This window comes from Ctenopharyngodon idella, chromosome 19 (genome assembly GCF_019924925.1).
Source record: "Ctenopharyngodon idella isolate HZGC_01 chromosome 19, HZGC01, whole genome shotgun sequence".
Classification (NCBI taxonomy): Eukaryota; Metazoa; Chordata; class Actinopteri; order Cypriniformes; family Xenocyprididae; genus Ctenopharyngodon; species Ctenopharyngodon idella.
Genome location: NC_067238.1, coordinates 16,812,209 through 16,832,500, shown reverse-complemented (window position 1 = coordinate 16,832,500; position 20,292 = coordinate 16,812,209). Strand labels below are relative to the sequence as shown.

At 37.4% G+C, this 20,292-nt stretch overlaps 1 protein-coding gene across 1 annotated transcript; it reads right to left on the bottom strand.

Annotated features, from left to right (window-relative positions):
- Window positions 1-194: 194 nt before the first annotated feature.
- Window positions 195-15,198, bottom strand: recql4 (RecQ helicase-like 4). Its single transcript, XM_051873399.1, is given in 25 exon segments — window positions 195-455; window positions 1,503-1,611; window positions 1,717-1,882; window positions 2,110-2,299; window positions 3,590-3,750; window positions 3,829-3,958; window positions 4,372-4,657; window positions 4,988-5,125; window positions 6,091-6,368; window positions 6,454-6,652; window positions 7,986-8,168; window positions 8,242-8,430; window positions 8,702-8,785; window positions 9,006-9,142; window positions 9,307-9,399; window positions 9,481-9,633; window positions 10,236-10,352; window positions 10,439-10,589; window positions 11,564-11,663; window positions 12,241-13,211; window positions 13,213-13,293; window positions 14,179-14,325; window positions 14,427-14,527; window positions 14,616-14,649; window positions 14,865-15,198. Coding segments are annotated over 25 exon segments (4,404 nt in total). The 5' UTR covers window positions 14,949-15,198; the 3' UTR covers window positions 195-333.
- Window positions 15,199-20,292: the final 5,094 nt, after the last annotated feature.

The window sequence follows — 20,292 nt, the reverse complement described above, 5'->3', positions numbered from 1 at the left end:
AAAAAACATATGTCTGTGATGAATTTAGATTATACAAGTGATTATAAATATTAATACGCTAATATCAGTTGAATGTCTGGGATTGTTTGGTAATGTGTCAACTGACTCGAATGAATCTGGACAGAAAACAGCACAAGGGCGCCAACTACAGGACAGACTGAGCAAATACAACTGATGAGTTTACAGATCACTGATTCACCAGAAAACTGTCTTTATTGTGTACAAAGTCATAAAACACAACAAGTGAACATTTAAAAGATAATGACAAACAGCACAAATAAATAAATTCAGATTGTAGTTTGAGTTTCACACAGATGATCATGTGATCATGTGTTACCTCGTTCTAATGATCTCTTGAGTGGCTAATCGAATGATCTCATTGAAATCAAACTGAATGTATTTCCTCCAGTATCTGCGGTCACGTCCGTACGTCTGCGCTGGATAACACGGACTTCCTGTGGGAGGAAACAAACACATGCTGAATTACTCTCAAATAAAACCATGACGACAGGTGCAGAGTGAAGGTGTGTGCGATACTGCCAAAAACCTTGATATCTACTGGGATATATCTGGATATAAAAAGTCTACACAAAATGAAACAAAAATCATAACAGAACTTTTGCACCTTTAATGTAAAAATTACAACCTATGTATGCAATGACACTGAAAAACAAAGTGAAATGTCAGAGAAAAAAAAAAAAAAAAATTTAACAGATTTGTTCAAATGGCTTCATTCAAATGGATTAAATTCAGGAACGAAGCAAGTGATTTTATGAATGGATCACTGAATCATTGATTTATTCTAAAACACTGATTCATTCAGGAACGAAACACCACTGTGTTGCTCTGAGGAACTATTTTTGTTGGTAAAACTGAGTGTCTAGAATGTAACTCACAAAATTGACTTTATTGAACTGTTATATAAAGCCAATATCACATTTGCAACAGAGCTGATATTTGGGAAAAGCAGCACTCTTGCTTGTGTGATATTGCTTAACTATATCATATAAAATAAATTAGAAATAAAATCTCATACAGGACATTTTTTGCCACATGTGTTGTATTTTGGTGTTGTTCTAACTGCATTCTACAAGGCTATATCACACAGTGAAAGCATGCACTTGAAAGATACACTTGTTTTTGTTTGCTTTTTGCTAAAGCTGCACGATTCTCAATAAATTGAGAATCACAATTTTCATTTCAAACAGATCACGATTCTGAACAAACAACTAACAAAATAACGTGGAATTTAAAAGAAGTTCTATCAAAATGTTAATTGCTGCAGTCTATTTTAAAATATTTAATTAATTACTTTTAAAAATATTGGTTTGAATGAATGATTCAATGACAAATTATGGATAATGGACAATGACATTAATGGATAAATCAGCATTTTTGTATGAATCTTGAATGATTCAATGACAAATACATTTTTTAACTCCACTCTTCCACATCGTTAAAAAATTATCATAGACAAGAAGAAATTCACAAGAAAAACAAACCGATGCCGTGGAATATTCTGGCCACAGCTCGACCAGAGAACTTCTCATCGCTGCGACTGGACAGGAAACCTCTGATGTCCGCACAGATCTGACCTTCCCAGTCCCTCATCTGAGGACAAAACACAATAACATCACCAGATTAAACTAGCATCCATACATGAGGATTCAGAGATATAACATCTGCTCAAGGTGAAATCATAAACAAGTCACAAACCTTGCATTTGTTGAGCTCTTCCTCCTCATCCTCTTCCTCCTGATAGTGTTTGCTCAGGTCCAGGTTTCTCCTCTTGTCAAAGTAATCACGCAGCAGTTCTTTGAGAGCCTGACTCCTGCTCTCCTCCAGATCATCCATACACAGACTGCAGTTACGGTACGCAACGCTGCACACACACACACACACACATACAGGTAGAGATTTTAAAGATAAAGCCATTCCCTCAAGTCAAATGTTAGTGAATGTAACACATGCAATAAAAAAATGACCAATCACATTTCAGTATGCAAATCTTGCAATGATTTTGAATGCATATTCTATCAGTGAATGTCAACAAGATTTTCAAAATACACTACCAATCATAACAACTGGTCAGATGTGTGTGGGTCTGACCTGCGGAAGGCTTTGAAGCAGGTTTTGAGCTGGTACAGCTGTGTCCTCTCCTGCGCCATCACTCTCCCGTGCAGAAACGCTCCCACCGCATCCAGCTCATCCGGAGTCAGGTCGCCATACGAGCGGAAGTAGAAGGACAGCGCTGAGAACTCCACGTGAACACCGCTCCGGCCTGTGCCTCCATATGAACCTGAGGAGATCACAACAGAACACATCAGAACAGAATAAAACAACAGAATAGAACAGAACTCTACATTATAAAATTGAATAAAATAGAACAAATAAACACAACATAGTAGAACAGAACAGAATAGAGTACAACATAATAGAATACAATACAATACAGTAAAATAGAATAAAACAGAACTCTAATAGAATAGCATAACAATAGAATAGAATAAAACAAAAATAGGACAGAATAGAGCAAAATAAAATAGAACAGAAAAGCACACAACAATAGAAGAGTAGAATAAAACAGAATACAACATAATAAAACAGAATCTAAAATAGAACAGAAAGGAACACAACATAATAGAACAGAACAGAATACAACAAAAATAGAACAGAACAAAACAGAATAGAATACAATATAATGGAATAGAATAGAATAACAGAAAAGCACACAACATAATAGAATAGTAGAATAGAACAGAATACAACAAAAAATAGAAATAACTAATAGAATAGCATAACAATAGAATAGAAAAAAAAATATAACAGAATAGAGCAAAATAAAATAGAACAGAAAAAGGCAACATAATAGAACAGAATACAACATAAAATAGAATCTAAAATAGAACAAACAGAACATAATAGAATAGAACAAAACAGAATACAACAAAAAATATTCTGTTTTATTTTATTCTATTATGTTATGCTAATAGAAAAGAATAAAACAATAAAAATAGAACAAAATAGAGTAAAATATAATAGAATGGAAAAGGGCAACATAATAGAATAGAACAGAACAGAATATAACAGAATAGGGTAAAATAAAACAAAATCACACAACATAATAGAATAATATAGAATAAAACAGAATACAGCATAATAAAATAGAAAATAGAATATAAAATAGAACAGAAAGGAACAACATAATAAAATGGAATAGAGTACAAAATAATATAATAGAACAGAATAGAGTAAAATAAAAAAAATAAAATAGAACAGAAAAGCACACAACAAAATACAACAAAATCAAAGAGAACAGAATAGTTTAAGGCTCATGGATCTGAGGTTTGAAACTTACAAACTCATAGTTTCCAGCCCACATCTTTAATTATTCATTATTCGTTTATTAATCTTCTAATCAGATCTTTATTGTAAAGACTTGTAAAGTGACCAGTCACATTTTTTGTGTTTTTTTCATGACAATTAGGGGAAGGTAAACAGATTTTATCACAGAGGTCAGATCCAATCAGAATAAAGCTTGTTGTTTTAGATAAGTTTGTTGATTTTGGTGTGTAACCTCTCCTCTCACCTGAGCCCCACTGCAGCTGTCTCAGGCCTCTCTTCACCAGAGGAAGCTGCCAGCCCATAGTGTCCGCCAGCTCCACCACGTCAAACTCCAGAGCGTCACATGACTCCACACGTTCCCCCGCCATGCGTTTCCGCGCCAACGCCACAGCGACCGGAGGACACCTAATGACATGCAAATTTACCACACGCCACTGAAGAGCTCTTAAAAATCATGCTTAAGACACTGAGAGAGTGACGTACAGTTTAGTGATTTTGCGGAGCTGTTGTGGACCGCCGTAACACTGCAGCTTACAGACGGAGAGAGTCGGATGGAGAAGCTCCACCCACTGCTGAGGATGAAGCTCCAGGTAACACAAGAGAGTCTCCAGACCTAAACACAAAAACAAAGCAGCAAAACTGTTTTAAAATTGATAATAATCATAAATGTTTCTTGAGCAGCAAATCAGCATTTTAGAATGATTTCTGAAGGATCATGTGACACTGAAGACTGGAGTAATGATGCTGAAAATTCAGCTTTGATCACAGGAATAAATTACATTTTACAATATATATGAACAGTTATTTTAAATTGCAATAATATTTTAATAATATTGTTCGAATGGTAGTGTATTTTTATGAACTTTTTGGCAAGATCTGAATAAAATATCTTGCATATCCAAAAACACTATGACCAAGGAGGGCAAGTAAATGATTTTTGTGTGATCAATCCCTTTAAACATGGCATCCACTCTCAGATCCACTGTATTAAAGCACTTCATCTCATGTTTCTCTAAGTGTTCTCACTCTCTTCTGTGATGTCGAGGGCCTCCACAGTCTCCTGCATGGGAATGGCTCTCTCATGTGTGTGACATGCTCGCTGTACACACTCGTCGCTCAATTTCACACCGCCGTCGCTCTCCTGCGGCTCCTCCTCTGCCGTCTGTGTTGGTTTGTTGTGCTCATGTGGAGTGTGTGACTCTGATGGTTGTTGTTCTGTGGGAGTCACTGTCTCGCTCTGCTGCTGCTGCTGTGTGTCAGCGCCCTCACAAACCTCCATCTCCAGTAACTCACTGTCAGATACTTCTGCAGCCTACAGAGAGTGACATTCACAACTCATATACATACATACATATATAAATTCAGATGCAAAAGCCTCTAAGTGCCATCTGCAATTTTCTTCTAAAATGATCGTTTTAATCAGGCTCATATGTTTAGGTTGAGTAATTTCACTTTAAATGGCAATGTATAGGTCCTTTTCATTGGGATTAAATTGAAATAACTGAACACAAACATACAAGCCTGATTAAAATGATTATTTAAGAAGAAAATTTTAGTCTTCATATATACACACACACACACACACACACACACACACACACACACACACACACACACACACAAGTAATTACTCAAGTTTTACCTGTGCCAAATCTTGCTGCTTCTGCTGAATCTGTCGGCATTTACACGGAGGAAAAACCTTCTGCACCAGTTTCTTCACTGTATAATAATCCACCGTGTCTGCGTAGATGTGCCTGCGCAGCTCGTGCAAATCTGCACCCTAAATGCAATAAAAAATTATGTAAAACAAAAACAAAATTCAGTTACTTCAGTGTTGCTATTGTTAACTAAAATAAAAAAAATAAAACTATTAAAAACAGATTTGTTAATTAAAATAAACCTGAAATAAAATAAAATTTAAATATTAGATGAAAATGTTATCTAATGTTTAAATTTTATTTTATTACAGCACTTCATCTCATGTTTTTCATGAGATGAAGTGCTGTAAAAATATATAAATAATACACATATATATATATATATATATATAAACTGATAAAAATGACAAAATGACATCACAAAATTACTGAAACTTAAAATTACTGAAACAAACTAAAATTGAAATAAAAACTGAAATCATAAAAATAAAAGCCAATTCAAAATATTAATAAATACTATACTAGCATTTGTTTTTTAACACTATGCCAGCTTCTGTGGCTATTTTCATGGTGAGAAAAATTTATGGAAGAACTAGATCAGGTTTTTAAAATCTAATTTTGCTAAAATCTCCAAAACTATATTTGGTTTAACTTTGTTAAATATTTTTCAGAAGAGTTAACTAAATAAAAAAGGTTCCTTACAGGGTCAAAACCAGCAATCTAGTAAAACGTGATTCAGGGATCAAGGATTTTGACACAAAGAACATGTTCTCCTAATATCCTGAAATGGCCTATTCGGCAACGGGTATAAATCATCTGTTTTCATCGATATGAAAAACTATTTCTCCCAACATTGGGACTGATTTCATGGAATTTGTTCATGGTGCATAGATCCAACACTGTTTGCCATTTGTTATTAATGTAGAAATGTATAATATGTTTTAGATTCATAGCAGGTATTGTGCAATTCCTGAGGTCTGCTGATAATTCCTCTTTTGCAGCACTGTCTTATTATACTAGTATAAGTAACATTAAAATATTGTTACTGCTGTGAAACCATGAATGAAAGTACGACAGATGCACAGACCTCTGGGTCTAGAAACAGGTGGCAGTGCGCCGGGTGTCCGTCACGTCCCGCTCGGCCAATCTCCTGCACATAGCTCTCGAAGCTCTTGGGCATGTTGTAGTGGACGATCCCACGCACATCTGATTTATCCAACCCCATCCCGAAGGCCACGGTGGCCACCACCACACGCAGCTCCCCACACATGAAGTTATTCTGCACACGCCGCCTCTCCGACGCAGACATCCCGGCGTGGTACGCTTCCGCCATCCACTTCAGCGGCTTACGGATCTTCTTCCTGGCTGAGTTGATGGAGAGAAATGACATAAATACCTTAAATTAAAGCAAACAAGCTGAAGTGTTATGCACGACAGTGATGTATTTTACCCAGAGCTTTCTTCTTCTTCCCCACAGGGTTGTCCTCCTCATCCTCTGCCGCTGGTTTGCACGACTCTTTCAGCATCACCCCCTGCAGGCAGGTGCGCAGCAGTGCAGCGATACGGGACGTCTCCTCTCGCCTGGTGCAGTACACGATAACCGACTCTAGAGCGCCAAAGCGTTCACCCTTCAGCAAAGACACCAGAGCCTGAAGGAGAAAATATTGAGGCATTTGAGACATGTGTAACAGCTCTGAATTTACTGCATGAAAAATGCATGGCAAGTACAGCAATACATCCTTTTTAAAAAAAATTTTTATTGAGATGTTTTGCTGAAAATGAATTCAAAGAATAATGACAATTCAGGGCCAGATTTGGTCAGTAGTTTTGGTACAGAAAAAAAAAAAAGTGTTAACTTAAAACTAAAAAAACATTTAAAAGAGTGTTTTTAATAACTGAAATAAAGCTGGAGAAAAAAAAAAAAAAAAAAACTTGAAAAGTTTTAATTAATTGAGAAATTACTGAAAATTGCTTTCGCAACTAATTCAAATAAAATGTTCTTAATTAAAGGTACTAAAATTAAAAACTAAAAATGAAAAAAAAAAAAACTAATTTAAGCTAAATGAAATATATAAAAACAAACAAAAAGCATACAAAAGCACATTAAATTTACTACAACGAACTAAAATCAAAAATAAAATTTAAAGTCATTCAAAATATTAATTAGTACTATTACAGTATGTAAATAATAATAAAAAAAATTATATTTTTGTATATATATTTATTAATGATTTATTATAGTATATATAATTTTATAAAAAATAAAATATATATTTAGCACTTCACTTTCATTTCTCTTCCATTTTGAATATATTCATTATAAATCATTAATATATATTTATTAATGACTTATAGTTTTTTTTATATATGTAAATACAATTTTATAAAAAATATATTTAGCACTTCACTTCCATTTCTCTGCCATTATGAATGTATTCATTATAAATCATTAATATATTATATATTTATTATATTTATAATATATTAATGATTTATTATAGTTTTATATATGTAAATACAATTTTATAAAAAATAAAATATATGTTTAATTTCTCTGCTATTTTGAATTTTTTACACTAATCCGTTTGAACGATTAGTGTGAAATTGTCATGACACCCTGTTTTTTTGGGACATCATTTGTAATTCATAATTTTCCTGTAGCTTGTGAAGACAGCAAAGTTTGTCAATGTCAAAATTCATCAATTTTCAGTGCTATAACTAAAACAACACTCAAAACTCTGCCAAAACTCAGTCGTCCACTTGATATATGATCCTGATAATTGCCGTTTGCTGCTAAATTTGATGGTTTTGTGTTGACTAGTTGCATCTGACTTAAAACATAAAAACACATTTTACAGTTACATTTATTCATTTAGCAGACACTTTTATCCAAAGAAGGCAATAAACAAAAGTTTCAGTAATACAAAGTTTCAGTCATCGTTCATGGTTCTAGAACAGTGAGGAACACAAGACTCAACGCACCTGATCTTTGTCTCTGTCCATAGACACGGACAGCTGAAGGTTGTGAGGGACAGCGGCAGAGCGGACAGCGATCCCGTCCTGATCGCTGATGTCCAGGTGACGGGCGATGTCCAGCGCTGTGGACAGAGTGGCCGTGGCGGTGAGACCCAACAGACAACGCACACCCAACCGATCCCTGAGCACCTACGCGACACAAACTCACATTTATTCTGCACTGATCGAATGCAGAAAAATCCAACGCATTTGAAAAACTCACCTTGCACAGTCTCAGGTAACAGGGGCGGAAGTTGTGCGACCATTCAGACACGCAGTGAGCCTCGTCGATACAGGCGAAGGCCACCGGGGGAAGCTGGTCTGCAGGAGGGAGACATCCCGAACCTGAGTGACCTCCGCCGACCAGCGCTTCAGGAGACAACAGCAGGACATGCACCTGACCGGCCTTCACCTACACACAATAACATACATCAACTAAGACACACACGCTCGCTCACAGTCTCACACCTTGTCCTCACTAGTCAAGATGCATCAAGACGTGAAAATTATGATTCACATATCTAAAGGTTTTGACGCTGTTACTTACTGGTCAGGATAGGACCAGTGTTGTTATCGTTAACTAAACAAAATGTTAACTAAATGTGATTTATCGCTATATGCTTTATGACTATCACAAGACATGATGCTAAATATCATTTGTAGAGTACTTTATATTCTTGTACCTTCTCAATGGCCGCCTCTCTCTGTTTCTGAGACATGTTGGAGTGGATGCAGGCGGCTTTCAGCTTCGGTGGGAGTCCAGAAAGCTTCACAAACAATGTAAAAACGAAACAAAAACACTTTAAACGGCTGCTCTACCTTTCACAAGATGTTTTAAGATAAATGCTCTTAATAATTAACATATCTTATTACTGTGAATGAGAATTTCCTGCATTATAAACACTGGATTTGCTGGAATAATTAATACATCGATGCCTCATTTCATACGCTGCCAGCAATAAATTCCCACTACAGAGTCAGACGTACCTGATCGTCCATCAGAGAAACCAGAGGAGACACCACCAGTGTGATGCACTTTGACCTCTGGGCGTACAGGTAGGCAGGAAGCTGGTAGCACAGAGACTTGCCCATTCCAGTGGACAGAACCACCAGTGTGGACAGACCTAAACGAAAAACAAAACCAAAGATAGATCAGAGGACCAGCTTTACTCTGCAATTGTGCACACTTCACTTCTAATTCAAATTAATTTAGTTTTTTTGGTTGTCTGAACAGCAAAACCCATTAAATTAAATAAAATGCCTCTAGCTTCTAATAACTTCCTCCCACCTGACAGGATTCTCATGATGGCCGTCTCCTGGCCAGGCCTGAAGGACTTGTAACCAAAGTCTCGAAGTGCTTCGTACACCTCTGGAGGGACATCTGTGGAAAATCACAGGAGAAGAAAGAGAATAATGACATTTGCACAGAATAAAGCTCTTACGGCCCTTTAATGTGACGTACCTTGAACTTTCCCATCATCCTTTAGTGTGTAGAGCGGCTCCATAGGTGGAGGAGGGGCAGGCCGCTCATAATCTGGTCTGATGATGTTGAGCAGTATCTCCTCCCCCTGCTCCTCCTTCTCTGAAGAGTCTCCGCCCACACAGGGAGGAGCCACTGCAGTAAGAAAGCAAAACATTGGTTGCCAAGATGTTGCTGAAGTATTTTAGCACTTACAGTTGCTATGATGTTTTTTATGGTTGCTAGTAGGGCTGCACGATATTGGAAAAAAATGACATTGCAAAATTTTGTTTTTCTGCAATATGAAAATAATACCGGAATTTTCACCAGATGACTTGAATAGCTATTTTTAGAAAGAATTAATAATTCTAGAATTATTGGGGAATTTTGTTGGTAAGTTCATCTGCATAGGAAATAAAAATAATTTTAAAAAGCTGAAAAATTACTTTACAAGTGCAAACAATACTTTTAGGGTTGAGCGATTAGGAAAAACTAGGATGTTTAAACTCAAACCTCTTTTTTTGAGTCATTCAATATGACTATAAAATATATATATTTATTGTCTATCTATCTATATCTATATATCTATATGTGTGTGTGTGTGTCTGTGTGTGGTCGTTTTCAGAGTGAAAGGTGGCCCTGTTTATTTGCACCACCAAAACACAGTATCATGAGTTCCTAGGGTGTTTTGTGACAATTGACTACAGACAGTATGGCATCTGTCCCTGCATGTGAACATGTGACTCATGGAGACCCACCAATAGGCTCTGACCGCAGAGTTCCTGTCGCACGGGCAACTTCCTCCAGTGTGGGCAGCTCAAACTCTTCCTCCTCTACTGGGGTTTCCTGCTGTTCTGCAGAACTCACGACAGGAGCTGCAACACAAACCCAAGCACAAGATATCATTAACACAATCGCATATTCATGAGAGCAGAGTCATGTGATCTGCGCAGCCTCTCACCTCTTCCTCGACAGTCTCGTGCCCAGTGACCCGTCCCGCCACACTTGTAACAGGTGTCGCCTTGACGATTGAAGCCGCCGAATCGCCCCCTGCCCCTCCCGAATCCACCTCCAAAACGTTCGCCCTTCAGCTGGAACTTCTGCATGTACATCTGCAATTATAAAACATTGACAAAAGCACATACATGAACTACACAATGAAAAATATTTTAGAAACAGAGTTTCAGAATTCAATACAATAATAATACAATTGTTTTAATTATTTAAATGATAAAAAATTAATTAATAAATATTATTATTGCAATAATATCACTGTACTGTAAAATAAAAAAACAAAAGTATTTAATAATAATATTTTACAAAAAAAAAAAAAACAGTAAAATTACAATAGCCTACTAATATTTAAGTCTGCATGAATTTATTTGCTTTTATATATTTATTTTAATTTTTTTTTTAGCTTTTATTTTGCAGGAAAACTGCCAGAAGACCTTAAAAGTTTCTTTTTTGTTACAAAAAATATTGGCAAAATATTACAAACAATTCTCATAACAAATTTGCTAAGATGGTTGACGAGTTTCCTTCTGATTTACGTAATTCATGTGGGTCATACTTCTGGTCAGAAAATCCGTTTAAATAAAAATCACATCCCTGTTTGTGAGGTTCCTAACAAGATTCTTTTAGGACTTATTTCAGCAAAAAATGTGAAAAATCAGATAAAAAAAAAAAAATAAAGAAAAATTGCAAAAAAAAATTCCTTGAAATCTCAAGATACATCAAATCTGACCAAAAGTTTAGAGCTATAATGCAGGGAAAAGACTTCTTGCTTAAATTCCATCTATTTTATGACATTTTAAGACTTATGGTGTAATATATGTGTCTTTCTGACTATTTTTATTGTGCTTTTTTGTTCTTTTTTAAGAGCTATGGTAACTATATGCTGTGACTGTAAAAATGGCACCTCAAGTTTATTAAAAAAAAATCTGTATTTGTGTTTCACTGTAAAATGTAAATCAAATGGGTTTAGAGCAACAAAACGATTGCGAACATGATGACAATTTTCCTTTTTGGTTGAACTATTCATTAAAATAAGATCTTAGATGTTCGATCTAAAATGCTATCAACTGACCTGTTTCCTCAGTGCGGCCCCTCTCAAAGCAAACCCTTTGACATGGGACTTCTTCTTCAAATTGATTTTCACAAAGTTCCCATCTGTGTTTTTGGTAGGCCTGGTTTAAGATGAGAACAATACATCAGTAAAACATAAAAATGTGACAATTTTTGACGTTTATTAGGGCTGGGACAATAAAACGATGCATCGCGATTTGTGGCGATTCGTGGAGATTTTCCAAAATGCATAACGATTCTCTCTCGAATGAATTTTGAGCTTAGTTTGTAACGGAGCTCAAGGTTAGTTTTTAACTGAGCGCTCAAATGCTCACGAAGAAGAGCGCTTGTACGTTCAGCTGAGTCTGAGAATGTACTTACACCTCAGAATGCTTTTATGACACGAGATTAATGTAAACAGCCCACTGTGAACTTCCTTGTAATTCGCTTCCACCTTTTTGAACTTTATGAATGATTATTTTATAGAAGGTTCAAGTGGTGTGTGTAAAGAATTGGAAGCAAGTAGAGTACGGCTGTTTCTAAAGCACACAGTGCCATCCGCTGTTAAAAACCTAGCTCAGAATCGATTTGAGAGAGAATCGCGATGCATTTCGAAAAATCTCCGAATCGTTCCAGAATCATTTCTCGATTTGCGATGCATTGATTTATTGTCCCAGCCCTAATGTTTATGGTACCCACCTGGCCCTGGCAGTGTTCTTCATCGTGTACGCAGCAGCTCTGGCCTCCACCTCATCCACCTCTCCCAGCAGATTCTCCTGAGGAATCGCTCGTTTCTGGGTTTTCTTCTTCTCTGAACCTGCAGCATCATCTTCCTCCTCCTCCTCATCGACTTTTCCTTTCCTCTTCCCTGCTTTTTTGGGCTGATCCTCCCCAGCTGCCTCTCCTTTCTTAGTTCTCCTTCTCTTTTTCACTCCACCTTCCTGCTCCTCAGATTCGTCCATGTCATCATCACCCTCCCTTTGTCTTTTTCGACCTTTTGTTTTCTTGCCACCTTCGGCCTGTGGTTTTTCACCCGAGTCTTGATCTTTTCTAGCCCTGGGTTTGCGTTTCTTAGTTTTTTCAGGAGATTTGGGCTCCTCTGAACACATCTCATCATCTCCAGTGAGAGCTGCAGTGTCTTTTTGATATACCCGTTCACCATGAGGCCCCGGGGAGCCCAATTCTGCATCCAGCACCACATTGTCCCTTACTGAAGGCGGTACTGGACCTTTCTGTGCTTCGTCCTCTGACAAGGAAGATTTACTCTTCTCCAATGTAGTCTTTGGAGATGTTTGACTCCGATTTGACACAGTTTCGCTTCTAACAGTAGGTGATAAACAACTATTCTTGTTTATCATCAGCTCTGAATTCCCCGCAACAGGTTTCTGAGGTTCCTCCACCTCATCGAAGGCCTGGCACCGTGCAAGCCAGCCGCTGTCCACAGAGGAAATCCTCTTGGTCATAGACTGCCTCAGGTACTGGACCTTCTCCATGCTCTTGTGTGCGGAGCCCACAGCTGGAGACCAGGATTTGGAGGGGGTTATCGAAGGGAAGGGATCCGATGGCTCGTCCTCAAACTCTGTGCTGGCCGTCTGTACAGGAGGAGCGCTGGGGTCTGGACGCGTGTTGGCTGACTTCGGTGTGTGAGTCTCTACATCTGTCGGTGCTGCAGCTGGAGTTTGGAGTGTCCTGCAGTGGTTTGGTTGGTGTTCGGCGAGGGGTTGTAGCTTTTTTCAGAGAAAATGATCGTTCCTAGAATTTAGCATATGTGACAAGAAAATAAGAGAACAGAAATTCTACAGCCATTAATGTAAGTTGTAAAATGCAAGAAGTACAATACAGTAAAGACACCATTAAAAACATTAATCAACCATTAATCTTAATCAGTGGAAATTTTTCTAAATATGTTTACCAATAGAACAAAATGCAGATTATATCTTTTTATAAAATTATTCCTCTTCTAAATTAAATTAAATTAGTGCTCTCATATAATTAATCACAATTAATCACATCCAAAATGAAAGTTTGTGTTTACATAATACATGTGTGTTTACGGTGTATATTTATTATTTTAAAACAAACTTTTATTTTGGATGTAATTAGTCACGATTAATCATTTGACAGCAGTAAATTAAATTAATTAAATTAAATTAAAGAGCTGTTTCCACTGATTAAGACTGATTATTTGCAATGGCATTTTTACTGTATTTTATAGCTAGAGATAAACACTAATACTTGAAAACATCACAATACATCAAATATTGTTAAAATCAGTTGAAACATTTCTTAATGTTTACCCATATAATAATAAACTACATTAATTACAAACAATTGTTTTACAAACACATCTTAAAACATTTACTAAAAAAGTAGGAAAATGTATTTTTAATGATATTTTAATTATTTAAAAAATATCTAATTATATTATATTAAATTGTATCTTTTTTAGATAGTTTCCACTGATTAATTTTAATTTTATTGTTCGATTATTTATTACTTTTTTCTTTTTGAAACTACATAAAAGCTGTTAAAAATGTTTTTAAATATCACATTGTCAAAAGACTACAAATATATTGGGATAAAGTATTTGTTAAGTAGTATCACACAGCTCATCATACATTATAAGTCATATTTCACCTTTGTTAAAGCTCCAAGATTGTTCTTCAACTTCATGCCAAAGTACTGAGCTGAAGCTTTCAGCGTCTCTTTATCATCTGATGAGAGTTTTGGCACAGCAGCCGGCAGATTCTTCCGGTTGAGGTGAGATCCCCAGCATCCTGATCCCTTAAAACAGTGAATGTAGACATTTACTGGAATGGTTATGATCTTCAGAAACTATAAAGACGGCTGATGAATGTTCAAATGAAGTAGATTTTTCTCCTCACAGCTGTAGATGAGTGACTCTCTGGGGGTTTTGTTTGATCTTCCTGCTCAGAGCTCTTTCTTTCTTTTGCTTCTTTAAGAGACCGGTATTCTTTATAAAGTTCTGCGAACACAAGAACATACAGGTCAAAAATTAAAACAAAATATGAAAGCTCAACATGGACAAAGTTAACACAACAAAATAAACTTACGTATAGTCTCCTCTGGAGCTTTATCAATGTCATCCTTCAAAAGAAAAGATATGTTTGTACATTAGTAATGACATAAACAGATGTCAGTCATACCCACAGTAACAGACATATATCAGTAAACAACACAATATTAAAAAACATAAGACTGACCATACAGCACAACAACAAAATAAAACACAAGACAAGAAAACCACAGATATCATAACATAAAATAAAGCCACAACATCAATACACAACACTACCCGATACCTTATTGGGCTTTCTGTTGTTTGTTTGGAAGAAAGATTGTTCCCATTTCTTCAGGAGGATTTTTACATCATTGTATCGATCCATTTCTTCACTTTATCCGTGAAAACGAGTATTAACACAAACTCATCCAACAACCTGCTTGACTTCCTTCAAAGAACACATCAACGTGCATTTCAGACTCGCTAGAAAAGGACCGTGCCAGTTATAGAGACATATGTATCTTATATAAAAGAGAATATTTATCTTATAATATAAACGAGAACTGATGCTTGATTCTCACTCACTAAACTTTCCACTGAACGCGCCAAATGTCAAATCAGTGTTGAAAACAATAGACGACTTCCGCCTCTTCCGGTAATGTCATAATAAAAGTCCTCAACAAAACGATACCATAGTCAGCATAGTTCATTTTATTAACTTTTATTTAAATACAATTACAAATTCAGATATCCTATTCAGTTTTTGTTATATATAAATATGAATGATGTCAAAAAAGAAAATATAACTTTTGGTAAAAAGTTAAAGAATAAACATCATAATAGTACCACTGAATTATAATATACAGTGATTAAATGTAATTTTTTTCTTCATAACAGGCCACATGGTAGCTTCTGCCCATGGACATCACTCGCACAATCTCATTTGAACCCTGTGGACATAAACACAAATCATTATTTCAAATCATGATTATTGGTGTATATGAGATCAAATATGATGACCATAAAAATTGCACATGATATTTACAAAATAATGATATACCTCAGTGGGAAGGATGAGCTGTTCACATACAGCACAGGTCTGGGCTAGAAACCTGTACAAGAAGAATTATGTCAAATTATATACAAACACACATATATAGATGTTACCAAAATAAATGGAGGAATGTTCATGTCTTATAATTGGAGTTACTTCAGGCATAAATGGTTAAAATATTTAATAAAAATAAAAAATGTCTTTAGACACTCAGGGACATAATGATTTGGAGATAATCTTCCATTAATGTATAATTAAATTATATATTCATTGTCTGTGCAGAAGTGTCTAACTGTAAGTGTCCATGTCAGCGTGTTGTTCACCTGTGGTAGTCTTTCACACAATATATCCTGTTTTGTGTGTCGACACTGAATGGCTGTCCCTCCAGCGTCTTGTTACAGATGACACAGCGGAAACAGTTGGGATGGAAGGACTTTCCCAAAGCCTGGAGCACCTAAAGGGGTCAGAGGTCATCTTAGTGCATTTTATTTAATGTTTCCTGCCACATGCTCCATTAGATTCATTAAACACACTCAAAATGACTTTCAGACTGACCATATCTGTGATTAAATATCCACAGGATGTGCAAACCTCTGCGAAGTGCTTGACGCTGGAATACTAGAAAAGAAAGAGGCATTAAAAGCACTCTTACGCTCTAAATTGAATGCAAGAAATAAACAAGACCAAACCACAGACCAAATAATCCTCCTCACAGAACACCCGTCCTGAAAAGTCATAAAACTGCTTTCCTCTTAGTTTCTGGCCTGTCAAAGAGAAAAGAAAACATGCACGTGATCTTGAGTTCATTGCGTTCTCTTCTAAAAGTATTGCGTTCCCCAAAGAAACACTGCTTTCTTTCGTAAAAGTTTTGCGTTCCCCCATGAATCTTTGCGCTCTCCTGCAAAAGTATTGCATTTCCCTGAGAAACTTTGCATTCTTTTGTAAAAGTATTGCGATCCCCCGAGAAACTTTGCGTTCTTTCGGAAAAGTATTGCGTTCCCCCGAGAAACTTTCTGTTCTTTCGGAAAAGTATTGCGTTCTCCCGAGAAACTTTGCATTCTCTCATTCTCCCTAGAAACTTTGCGCTCTTTCGTTCCCCCGAGAAACTTTGCATTCTTTTGTAAAAGTATTGCGATCCCCCGAGAAACTTTGCGTTCTTTCGGAAAAGTATTGCGTTCCCGCGAGAAACTTTGCATTCTCTCGTTCTCCCTAGAAACTTTGCGTTCTTTCGTTCCCCCGAGAAACTTTGCATTCTTTTGTAAAAGTATTGCGTTCCCCCGAGAAACTTTCTGTTCTTTCGGAAAAGTATTGCGTTCTCCCGAGAAACTTTGCATTCTCTCATTCTCCCTAGAAACTTTGCGTTCTTTCGAAAAAGTATTGCGTTCCCCAGAGAAACTTTGCATTCTCTCGTTCTCCCTAGAAACTTTGCGTTCTTTCGTTCCCCCGAGAAACTTTGCATTCTTTTGTAAAAGTATTGCGTTCCCCCGAGAAACTTTCTGTTCTTTCGGAAAAGTATTGCGTTCTCCCGAGAAACTTTGCATTCTCTCATTCTCCCTAGAAACTTTGCGTTCTTTCGGAAAAGTATTGCGTTCCCCAGAGAAACTTTGCATTCTCTCGTTCTCCCTAGAAACTTTGCGTTCTTTCGGAAAAGTATTGCGTTCAACTGAGAAACTTTGCATTCTCTCGTTCTCCCAAGAAACTTTGCGTTCTTTTTGCAAAAGTATTGCGTTCCCCAGAGAAACTTTGCATTCTTTCGGAAAAGTATTGTGTTCCCCCAAGAAACTTTGCGTTCTCTCGTTCTCCCTTGAAACTTTGCGTTCTTTCGTTCCCCCAAGAAACTTTGCACTCTCTCGTAAAAGTGTTGCGATCCCCCAAGAAACTTTGCGTTCTTTTTGCAAAAGTATTGCGTTCCCCTGAGAAACTTTGCATTCTCTCGTAAAAGTATTGCGTTCCCCTGAGAAACTTTGCATTCTTTCGTTCCCCCGAGAAACTTTGCGTTCTCTCGTAAAAGTATTGCGTTCCCCCGAGAAACTTTGCGTTCTCTCGTAAAAGTATTGCGTTCCCCCGAGAAACTTTGCATTCTTTTGTAAAAGTATTGCGTTCCCCCGAGAAACTTTGCATTCTCTCGTTCTCCCTAGAAACTTTGCGTTCTTTCGTTCCCCCGAGAAACTTTGCATTCTTTTGTAAAAGTATTGCGTTCCCCCGAGAAACTTTCTGTTCTTTCGGAAAAGTATTGCGTTCTCCCGAGAAACTTTGCATTCTCTCATTCTCCCTAGAAACTTTGCGTTCTTTCGGAAAAGTATTGCGTTCCCCAGAGAAACTTTGCATTCTCTCGTTCTCCCTAGAAACTTTGCGTTCTTTCGGAAAAGTATTGCGTTCCCCCGAGAAACTTTGCATTCTCTCGTTCTCCCAAGAAACTTTGCGTTCTTTCGTTCCCCCGAGAAACTTTGCATTCTCTCGTTCTCCCAAGAAACTTTGCGTTCTTTTTGCAAAAGTATTGCGTTCCCCAGAGAAACTTTGCATTCTTTCGGAAAAGTATTGCGTTCCCCAGAGAAACTTTGCATTCTCTCGTTCTCCCTAGAAACTTTGCGTTCTTTCGGAAAAGTATTGCGTTCAACTGAGAAACTTTGCATTCTCTCGTTCTCCCAAGAAACTTTGCGTTCTTTTTGCAAAAGTATTGCGTTCCCCAGAGAAACTTTGCATTCTTTCGGAAAAGTATTGTGTTCCCCCAAGAAACTTTGCGTTCTCTCGTTCTCCCTTGAAACTTTGCGTTCTTTCGTTCCCCCAAGAAACTTTGCACTCTCTCGTAAAAGTGTTGCGATCCCCCAAGAAACTTTGCGTTATTTTTGCAAAAGTATTGTGTTCCCCTGAGAAACTTTGCATTCTCTCGTAAAAGTATTGCGTTCCCCTGAGAAACTTTGCATTCTTTCGTTCCCCCGAGAAACTTTGCGTTCTCTCGTAAAAGTATTGCGTTCCCCCGAGAAACTTTGCGTTCTCTCGTAAAAGTATTGCGTTCCCCCGAGAAACTTTGCATTCTTTTGTAAAAGTATTGCGTTCCCCCGAGAAACTTTGCATTCTCTCGTTCTCCCTAGAAACTTTGCGTTCTTTCGTTCCCCCGAGAAACTTTGCATTCTTTTGTAAAAGTATTGCGTTCCCCCGAGAAACTTTCTGTTCTTTCGGAAAAGTATTGCGTTCTCCCGAGAAACTTTGCATTCTCTCATTCTCCCTAGAAACTTTGCGTTCTTTCGGAAAAGTATTGCGTTCCCCAGAGAAACTTTGCATTCTCTCGTTCTCCCTAGAAACTTTGCGTTCTTTCGGAAAAGTATTGCGTTCCCCCGAGAAACTTTGCATTCTCTCGTTCTCCCAAGAAACTTTGCGTTCTTTCGTTCCCCCGAGAAACTTTGCATTCTCTCGTTCTCCCAAGAAACTTTGCATTCTTTTTGCAAAAGTATTGCGTTCCCCAGAGAAACTTTGCATTCTTTCGGAAAAGTATTGCGTTCAACTGAGAAACTTTGCATTCTCTCGTTCTCCCTAGAAACTTTGCGTTCTTTCGGAAAAGTATTGCGTTCAACTGAGAAACTTTGCATTCTCTCGTTCTCCCAAGAAACTTTGCGTTCTTTTTGCAAAAGTATTGCGTACCCCAGAGAAACTTTGCATTCTTTCGGAAAAGTATTGTGTTCCCCCAAGAAACTTTGTGTTCTCTCGTTCTCCCTTGAAACTTTGCGTTCTTTCGTTCCCCCAAGAAACTTTGCACTCTCTCATAAAAGTGTTGCGATCCCCCGAGAAACTTTGCGTTCTTTTTGCAAAAGTATTGCGTTCCCCTGAGAAACTTTGCATTCTCTCGTAAAAGTATTGCGTTCCCCTGAGAAACTTTGCATTCTTTCGTTCCCCCGAGAAACTTTGTGTTCTCTCGTAAAAGTATTGCGTTCCCCCGAGAAACTTTGCGTTCTCTCGTAAAAGTATTGCGTTCCCCTGAGAAACTTTGCGTTCTCTCGTAAAAGTATTGCGTTCCCCTGAGAAACTTTGCATTCTCTCGTTCTCCCTTGAAACTTTGCATTCTTTCGTAAAAGTATTGCAATCCCCTGAGGAACTTTGCGTTCTCTCGTAAAAGTATTGCGATCCCCCAAGAAACTCAGTAGCCCCTCATGGCAGAACACACAAGATCCAGGGGGCGGAGACGGGTAGGTTTAGGGCTATTTAAAGTGGGAGGAGTTGGATCTAGATCCCGCAGTGAGGACCATCTCGAGAAACTTTGCGTTCTCTCGTAAAAGTATTGTGTTCCCCCAAGAAAGTTTGTGAGTATTATACAGTATATTGTAAAAGTACTATACAGACCCCCTAAGGGGACATGATTGTGAAAAAAATATGAGATGGGAGGAAAAGTAAGTCAATGCTGCTGCATTCTCTTGCAAATGTTTTGGGTTCCCCCAAGTAACTTAGCGTTTCCTCCATTCTCTTTTTTATCATAACCATGTCATTTGTGGGCTCCGTATAGTAAGTAAACACACAACACAAAATAAAAAAAGTACTGTGAAGTGATGAGTTTTTGTGTCTGTATACTGATGTCATCTGCTCTGTGTAATATTTCTATGCATCTGAACTGTCATATGAGCTGTGAGTCTCACCGCAGGCACAGCAGGTGAAGCAGCTGTCATGGTACACTTGTCCCATGGCT